Genomic DNA, 9,229 nt, shown 5'->3' on the forward strand with positions numbered 1-9,229 from the left:
GACAATAATCACATAACACTATAGGCCCGAACCTTATCCAAAACAAGAGAAACAAGAGACCGCTGTTCCCACGGGTAGGCGAGAAAATATCTGCCAAACCGACGTCCCTCATAGAACCGATACTGACACGTGGGTCCCACCGTTTTGGGCCCCATCTGTCATTGTCGTTCTCGTCCACGACATTGCATTATTCCCTGCGGCCCCTGGATTGGGACTCCAGAAGGTTCCCACCTCCGCCTCCATATCTTCTTCTTGGTCCTCCGCCTCCACCTCCACCACTTCGCGTGCTCGAGTCGCGTTCCGTGTAGAGAGAGAGAGAGAGAGAGAGGCTGCCGGGCCGGAGAGTCAGCGACAGCGAAGGAGAGAGGAAGGGAGCCAGAGAGGGAGAGGGATGGCGGGGATCGGACCGATCAGGCAGGACTGGGAGCCGGTGGTGGTGCGGAAGAAGGCGCCCAACGCCGCCGCCAAGAAGGATGAGAAGGCCGTCAACGCCGCGCGCCGCTCCGGCGCCGAGATCGAGACCATGAAGAAGTGTGAGTGGTGCCCTAGCTCTCGATTGGCTCCCCCCATCTTTTACTGGATCGATTGGGGACTTCGTTTTCTCGTTGCGGATTCGTACGGATTTCGATTTCGTCCGTCTTGCTGGCGGTCGTGCTGTTCGATTGGTCAGATTCGACGATTAGGGTTTCGTTATTTCGGTGCTTCTGATTTATTCTTTGATGCTTTTGTGTACTTTTCGGGATTTTTCCTTGCTTTAGCTAGCTAGGGTTTGAGGAAGTTTCGATCGGTGCTATCGATCTTTGGGTTGTTTTTTTTTTCTGCTATTTGTTTCTTTACCAAAAAAATTTCCAGCACTTCTCTGATTTCTCTGATTCTGCTTGATCTGTGTGTTGACAACTTTTGTTGTTTGCAGACAACGCTGGGACGAACAAGGCGGCGTCCAGTGGCACATCCCTCAACACCAAGCGGCTCGACGACGATACTGAGAATCTTACCCGTGAGCAATCATTATCCCCGACCATCTTATGCATTAACAAATTATCGTGATGCTTATTTTCTAATCCGTTCGGGGACTATCACCTTGGATGTATGATAAATTAATTAGGATCTAGGTTCGGTTGTCTCATAGTACTTTGCTTGCTATTGTAATCTCAGTGGTGTAGAGATGGAAGTCTTGACTTGATACTAAAATTTTCCCACTTTATTAGCGATGCTGATATTCATTTGTTTGCTAGAAAAAAATGTTATCGGGGAAGTATTGTATACCATTGTGCATATAGTTTTATCATGTTTCTAGCAATTGCATAGTTATGCCAAAGCATAGAACACAGGTAAAGTTGTTTTTTGTTGGTCAGGGTTTTGATTAAAGGAATGTTTCCCCGCATTATAGTATATGTACATTGAAATTCTTGTAACCTTGCTGTTGTTAAGGGTGCAAGAATATCACTGTATTTTCGGATGAGAACATTTTTTTTGCTTGTTGCATTGACCTGTGCAAATATATGTCTTTCAACTGATGTCCCACGGTCAATATCTGGTACACACTTATCAATTATGCTTTTTTTTAAATTGTTCGGTGCCTACTAAGTAGCTGTTTATTCAAGCTGTTCAAGGTTTCAGTAACAATATTTTTATCGCGTGAGCATCTTGCATGAGTGATAATCTGCTTACAATAGTAACTCTATTGGCTTGTCAGGGCATGTGGTACTTTTGTGATATGTAGACATGGGGTTAATGTGTATGAGCTGCAATGCCATAGTATCAATGTAATGCTGACATGCTTACAATTTTTTGTTGGTGGCGCCAATGGCTTGCTATGATATGTTAGTAGACATAATATTGTCAGCCTTAAAGTGCAATCTGTATAGTATGATTCTAGTGTAATGGAAATTTACAAAGTGTATCTAAAGCTTGGCACTTCTGCTCAGTGTGTCCTGATCTGAGTTTAGATTACATTGGTCCTTTGCCCATTAGTTCCTGACCTCTACTTTAGATTACATCATGTTTTGGTTCGCTTCAAACTAATACTTTTTCAAGTCTGAGTGCTACAATGCAAAGCTTTGGTCTTTGCTGCTGGGTGTAATACTTATTTGGTCAAGGAAATATGTGACTTCTTGCTGAGATCTGTTCGAAAATTGTGTTGTGAGCTTTTCTTTAGTCCAATGGCTATGGTAATGATGAAATGGGAGCAATGCAATGCACCTTTTTTTTTTGGTTTGTTGAGTCATGATTAGTTCCAAGGCTCTGGGATGCTCGCACTTTCATGTCAACTCTGTTAGTTCTGCAACAAGTTGTTTCAGCATTATTTCATGGACACACAGTGCCAGTTTCCCGTAGCAATTTTATCTGTATGAAAATAAATTATACAATAGTTAGTGTTTTGTTTTATCATTGGGGCATATTTGGTTCATATTTTCTGTGTAGATCTGTACAAAAGATCAACTTTTGGATCCATCACTTCCCTCATTTCATTTCACATCTTAAATGAAGATGAATTAGATATCGAGGAATCACTACAGGATGTCACTGTTGTTTCCATACCGACCTAGTATGGACGGCTATCAATTCGAGTAGTTCAGCACTGGAATGGAATATAAACTTGTTGCATCTATTCGAATACCATGCGCTAGTTCAAACTTCAAAGTAAACATGATCCGAGTCCCCCACAGAAGATTGCACCATGCTTTACATGTATTTCATTTCATAACTAGCATTCTGATAATAACTGATGTCATCTCACTTTGTGCTAGATGAGCGTGTCCCAAGTGACCTGAAGAAAAACCTCATGCAAGCAAGGCTGGATAAGAAGCTGACTCAAGCACAGCTTGCTCAGGTAATACAAGTATTTACAAATATAGTTCCATTCTTTCCTGAGCAAATGGGGGTGTGGCCTTCTAATTAAATGGCATTTTATTTTACTACCACAGAGTGGCAACATGGTATCAAAGTGGTAGTTTTGCATAAAGTAGAATTTTCCAAAGAGATGAAAATATGCTCTTACAACTACTGACAATATGTCATGTGGGAACAGATGATTAATGAGAAGCCACAAGTGATCCAGGAGTATGAGTCGGGCAAGGCGATCCCTAACCAGCAGATTATTGGCAAGCTCGAGAGAGCCCTGGGAACAAAGCTGCGTGGTAAGAAATAACTTGCGAACTGGTGCACTGGAGCAGCATGAAGCTGAAGAAGACAAGGCTATCTGTCTGCTTATTATCTATGCTTGGTTTTCAAAGTCATGCAGACTATTTCTGTGTTGGTACATGAGTGAATAACAGTGTCGTGGGTGGACCTTGTAATGCTTTGCTGCTTTGATGTGTCATATGACCTAGTGCGTAAGAGTTGCGCTAAGCTGTGAACTGATAGCGTAACCTGCGTGATGCTGGTGCATGATGATGCTTTCTACTAGTGGTTGTTAATGATGTCTCAGCTGCTTGCCGGAGGTATATTTTGGGGTCTTCGCTGAAGCATTGATAGTATCCACGGTAATATTAAGCGTGAGAAGCTGTCATCCGGCGGTTATGCTGTAAGGATTTGACGGGTAGCCTGAATTGGGTTAAAACCGCGATTATGCTCTAAGGATTTTACACGGTAGTGATTTAGGTTCACACCCGGTGCTAGGCTATCTACAGTGATTTTTTAAAACAATGATGGTTGTGCTCAATCCTAGCAGTTAGTTTCCCAAACCACTTCAGCTGCTACAAATCCGCTGCCTCCCTGCGGCCTTTCGATCGGATGCAAAGGCAGCCACTGACATGCTGTGCCTCTGGTGGGCTCAAAGAAAAACAGCTGTTGGGCTTGCTTCCCTTCCCCGCCGACCCAGCGCAGCTAAACGGGCCTGCAAAGTTAGATGTAGCCCATCAATGTAAAGCACATGGGAATTTGAAAACCTAGCTTCCGGAAGCCCATTTGTTACGTGGCCTTTTAAGATTCGTGTTAACAATTTTGTCCAGGACCTTGCTGCTGCTACCGCCGGCTGCACGCCCCCGCCGTGCGTGGAGCGCGCTGCTGCTGTCGCCGCTAGCGCCACGCCGTTGGCGCTGCCGCTGTCGATGCCGTGCACGCCGTCGTTACTGCTGCTTCCGCTGCCGCCGCCGTGCGCACCGCCACCAGTGATGCGCCGTTGACGAAGAAGCTGCTAGAAGTTTTTTTTTTGTCGAAATGTCGAATTAGGTTTAAAAAATATTTTTTTTGAAATGTTGAATTAGGTTTAAAAACTGTTGAATCTAATTTTTGAAAATGTTGAAATAGATGGTAGTAAATGTTAATGTGGTATTTTTCTACAAATGTTGATATATTAGAGGGATATAGGTACCCCACGGGTCTCCACCGACTAGGATACTGGCCGGTCCTGATAAGTGGACCCGCCCGACCAGGGCGTGTGGGTCAAGGACGTCAAGATACTTGTAGTACAAGTCAAGGAGCGGCTCAGATATTGTGGATACGTATTGTAGTCCGACACAGATCACCCTCCATGTAACAACCGAGTAGATAGATTTAAACCGACTATAACCCTAGGTTGCCAGCCTATATAATGCGGCCAAGGGTGCCACCCGTGGGCAACTCAGAACCCAACACATCAACTCTCGAGCAATACAAACCACCAACATACAGGACGTAGGGTATTACTCTTCGGAGGTCTGAACCTGTCTAAAATTCTCGTGTCCCTCGTGTTCTTGCGATCACTTTTGAGTTCTTAGTTTCGCAATCCCCTCTACCTACAAATCAACCACTTGGGTAACCCCCTAGTGGACTGCCGGGATACTAAATCCGATAATTGGCGCGCTAGGTATGGGTTATTGTAAGATCCACCCCAGCGAGCTCGATGGCATCCCGCCCCAGCGTCGTCTTCCTCGAGAGCATGAAGGGCTTCCTCGCCAAACCGATCTAGCTCCACTTCGGGAGCATGATGGTGGGCTTTGACTCCACTACCTCCTCCATCGACTCGGCGTCCGCCGCTAGCTCAGCATCCGTCGGATCTGCTTCGACGGAGCAAAACCTCCACTCGAGGATCATCACGCCGCTTGCCCAGTAGGTCAGCGATCTCTCTTTCTCTCTCTCTAAGAGGATTCCGAAAATCCTAGCTGTGACCCGCCCACCCACGCGTTCCGACCTGATCGCGGGGCTAGATCACATCAGCAACACTATTGCTGAGTGCATAGATCTCTCTGAGGTGGCGCTACACTGAACCAGGTCGGCGTAGGGTCCTTCCCTCGCCCCCTTTGGTCTGAGGAACTCGGCTACTGCGATTTTCGTGAAACACGCACAGTCCCTTCAGATCCAATCTTGGCATCAGCAACACCCACGTCCTCCGAGTTGATCGCAGGGCTAAATCACATCAGCAATACTATTGCTTAGTGTATAGATCTCTCTGGGGTCGCCACAAAGTCACCAAGTGGATTGAGGTCAAGGCTGTCACCAGCATCGAGTTGGCTAAAGCCACTCAGTTCGTGGAGGAAATCACACACCGCTTTGGAGTGTGAAATAGGATCATCACCGACATTGGCAAGCAGTTCACAGGCTCCGAGTTCTGGGACTTTTGCCAGGACAACCTTATTGATGTGTACTACTCCTCAGTAGCACACCCACGCTGCAACGGACACGTCGAACATGTGAACGGATGGTCTTCCAGTCCCTCAAGTCGTGCATTTTTGATGACGCGTCTAAGTACGCCACCAAGTGGCTACGCGAGCTACCCCATATCATCTGGGGCCTACGAACTCAGAATAGCCGGGCTACCGGCTATACCCTTTTCTTCATGGTGTATGGCTCAGAGGCCATCCTGCCATTCGACGTGGCCTTCGGCGCCCCACGCATCTAGTACTATGAGGAAGGCAAGGCAGAAACAAGTTGGCAGGTTGATGTCGATAGCCTTGAGGAGCATCGAGTGGTGGCTCTCATCTAGCATGCACGCTATGAGTAGCAGGTACGATGCTACCATGATTGGAATGTCAGGGAACGCTCCTTCAACGTTGACGGTTTGATGCTTCGCCGGATCCAGTCCACTAAGGACATGCACATGCTGGCCGCCCCTTGGGAGGGACCTTTCATTGTTAAAGAGGTCATCCAGCCAGGCACCTAGCGACTCCAATGGGCGGACGGCTCAGGCGTCCCTAACCCGTGGAACATCGAGCACCTACGACGCTTCTATTCTTAGGATTTAAAAGCTATGTAGTCTATTTTCCCCTTTTTTATTGAATGAATAAAACCTCTGAGGTTCTTTGCGTACCTACTGCCTTACTGTTCCTTTGCCCAAGCTATTTCTGATGCTTGGGGGCTGTCCGACCTGTTCGACAGACCACTCGCTCTCAAGCTCGGGGGCTTCCCCCAGGTGCCAACGTCCGGGTCTTGCATCCTTCTCCACCCCCTCTCGAGGCAATACGACTAACTCGTGTGGTTGGCGTTCTAGCTCGCGAAACCTAGACAACCTTGCGTTCACCCCTCCCACAAGCTTGAGATCCGCTCTCAGCTAGACGCTGGTCAGGCAAGGCTAGGCGCTTATTAGCTACAAGCCTCAACTACACGTTGTCCTATCGTATACACCAAGGAAGGGATGGAGATCCTTTCTCCTTGCATACGCAAGTCAATTACATCACATGTTTTATCATACAGATTGATACACCACAAAATTTTATCTTACAGTTTTAGATCGTTGACAATGTTTTCCGCTACATCATAATACTGGTCGGCCAGTTCTGGAAGCGCCTCTGCATCGAAGTTGGCTGCAACCCCTCCTCCAGCACGTTCCAAGGGGACCCGCGGGAAGTGTGTCTTCAGCACCACCAAGACATTTTTGACACACTTCTCCGCGGTGTCCTTCAGCAGCTCCTCAGCCAACCAGGTGCGACCTTGAGGTGATCGAATAGCAGCGTTGGCGTGGTTGGGTCGATCTCTGGTTGGACCATGTCCATCACATAGCCAGCCGTCTTAGGAAGATCCTCTAGCTCCACCTCCAACCCTGCAATTACTAGTTGGTCATGCTGAAGACTACATATTGCAGCCTCTAAGCAGCGCTCAGTATCTTTGCGTTCATTGGCTTCATAAGTTAGCTTCTGCGATACGGCATACTCATGATGAACCGCCACATCATGTTCTTGCTAAAGGTGCGCATTTGAGTCCTCCCACTCTTTGAGGTGCCACTTGAGCCTTTGCTCCCTGAACTCAGCATCTGCTCATTCAAATAAGTATATATCAGCACCAAGATTACAAGAACAAAACCGAGTTAACAGGTTGGGGCCGGGCAATGGTTAGGGGAGAAGAGCTGGGTGGAGGCTCACTAGCCAGCGATGCTGGTTGGTGAGCGGCGATGCGGAGCGTGTAGAGATCTTCAGGCCATTGGCCTAGCAGGATTTTGAGCATGGAAGAGCGTCTTTGCCTTACGCGCACATAGGCCAGCGGAGGGAGCCCGACTCGTCTTGTCTCACCGGCAGTTGGGCGGAGCGTGGGAGCCGGTAGGCGGAGTCGGTGTGGCATGCTCCGGTGGGGTGTGGCGGCGTGCGTATTGGCGAGCGGGGATGGTGTGCAGGGGGTGGATTTGTGCTCGGCGCGTGAGTGGGCAGCTTGGGGCTCCGTCGGGTCTTGTCAATGCTGGCGGTTGGGCAAGGCATGGACACCGATGTGGCGGCGCCATGCGGTGCTCTACGAGATTGCCCGATCTGGGTGCACATGCAGTGCAAGGGGGCTAGGTTTGAGGTATTTTTGCGCGAAATTTTCAATTCAAATTTTGCCAACTCCAAATATAAAACTTTCATTTTAAACTATACTGTACAAATCCTAGAAAGATATTAGGTACAAATTTGTGCTAATTTGGAAGTTATTTGATGCCAAAATTCTTGGGAACGCCGGCTTTGAGGACTTAGTAGTTCTTTCGATTTCAGGCAGATTTTGGGTATTTAGCCGACTTTGGATCCAGTTTTGAAATGGTTTGGCTCTGATTTGGACCAAGATCACAAGGTAAAAGTTGTAGTATACATTTAATAATCAAACTTTTGTAAAAGGTTCAGCTCAAGTTCAGTTTTGAATTTGGGAGAAATTTACATGCCAAGTGGAAGACTTTCCCTGTTTTAGACTTAGAGCTGAGGGGCTGAATTTGAATTTGGTGCTAACTTTAGCCTAGAGTTTGAACAGGTTCTATGGTGAATTAGTTCAATATCTAATTGACAAACTTGTTCTTCAAAGTACACTCTACAACTTTTGTAAAATCTCCAACTTAAGATCAGGTCTAGAAATTTAATATAAAAGAAGCTAAACTACTCTAATCAGCTGTATTTTCAGGACTTGGCGATTTTGAGTATGAGTTGAATTGCTACTGAATTTAAATTTAGTCTTTGAACCTCTTCCACTTCAAATCAGCAAAAGAGCAAATAAGAAAACTTGTTTGTCTTGCAAGGTTCTACAACTCTTATATTGACAAAAATTGAAATTGTTGTATAAAATCTCAAGTTATGAATTGCTCCTAAATTTAGCTTTTAAGGGGCATTTTTGACCTTTCAAGTGCTAATTAAGCTTCTAATCACTCTATTCAAGCTTAAGCAAGGTTAATTAAGACTAGGGTTGTTACATATGGGTATTCCATGGATCCCCACCGATTAGGATACTGGCCGGTCCTAACAAGTGGGCCCGCCCGACCAGGGCGTGTGGGCCAAGGATGTCAAGATCCTTGGAGTACAAGTCAAAGAGGCCGGACGATTCAAATTGTACGGGATATTGCGGATACGTATTGTAGTCCAACTCAGATTACTTTCCATGTAATAACCGAGTAGATTAGATTTAAACCGACTTGTCAATCTAGGTCGTTAGCCTATATAAGGTGGCCAAGGGCGCCACCCGAGGGCAACCCAGAACCCAACACATCAACTCTCAAGCAATACAAACCACCAACATACACAACGTAGGGTATTACTCTCCGAAGGCCTGAACATGTCTAAAATCCTCGTGTCCCTCGTGTTCTTGCGATCACCTTTGAGTTCTTGGTTTCGCAATCCCCTTCACCTATAAATCAACCACTTAGGTAACCCCATGGTGGACTGTCGGGCTACTAAATTTGACAATATTTTTAGAAAATGTTGAATAAGTTGTTTGTAAATGTTGGTGTAATTTTGAAATAATGTTGAATCTGGCATGTTAAAATATTGAATTAAGATTCTAATTTGGAACTAACGGGCTTTCAAGTTAGCATGCTTATCGGGCTTGTGGAAGCTATATAGCTGCCCCCATGGTAATTCGCCTG

At 46.3% G+C, this 9,229-nt stretch overlaps 1 protein-coding gene across 1 annotated transcript; it reads left to right on the top strand.

Moving 5' to 3' along the window:
- The first annotated feature begins 242 nt into the window (after positions 1 to 242).
- Positions 243 to 3,446, top strand: LOC101776661 (multiprotein-bridging factor 1a). Its single transcript, XM_004973239.4, has 4 exons — positions 243 to 533; positions 914 to 997; positions 2,751 to 2,833; positions 3,032 to 3,446. The coding sequence occupies exons 1-4, from the start codon at positions 392 to 394 to the stop codon at positions 3,149 to 3,151; spliced, it is 429 nt and encodes a 142-aa protein (XP_004973296.1). The 5' UTR covers positions 243 to 391; the 3' UTR covers positions 3,152 to 3,446.
- Positions 3,447 to 9,229: the final 5,783 nt, after the last annotated feature.

The sequence above is a fragment of the Setaria italica genome, chromosome VI, assembly GCF_000263155.2.
Source record: "Setaria italica strain Yugu1 chromosome VI, Setaria_italica_v2.0, whole genome shotgun sequence".
Lineage (NCBI taxonomy): Eukaryota > Viridiplantae > Streptophyta > Magnoliopsida > Poales > Poaceae > Setaria > Setaria italica.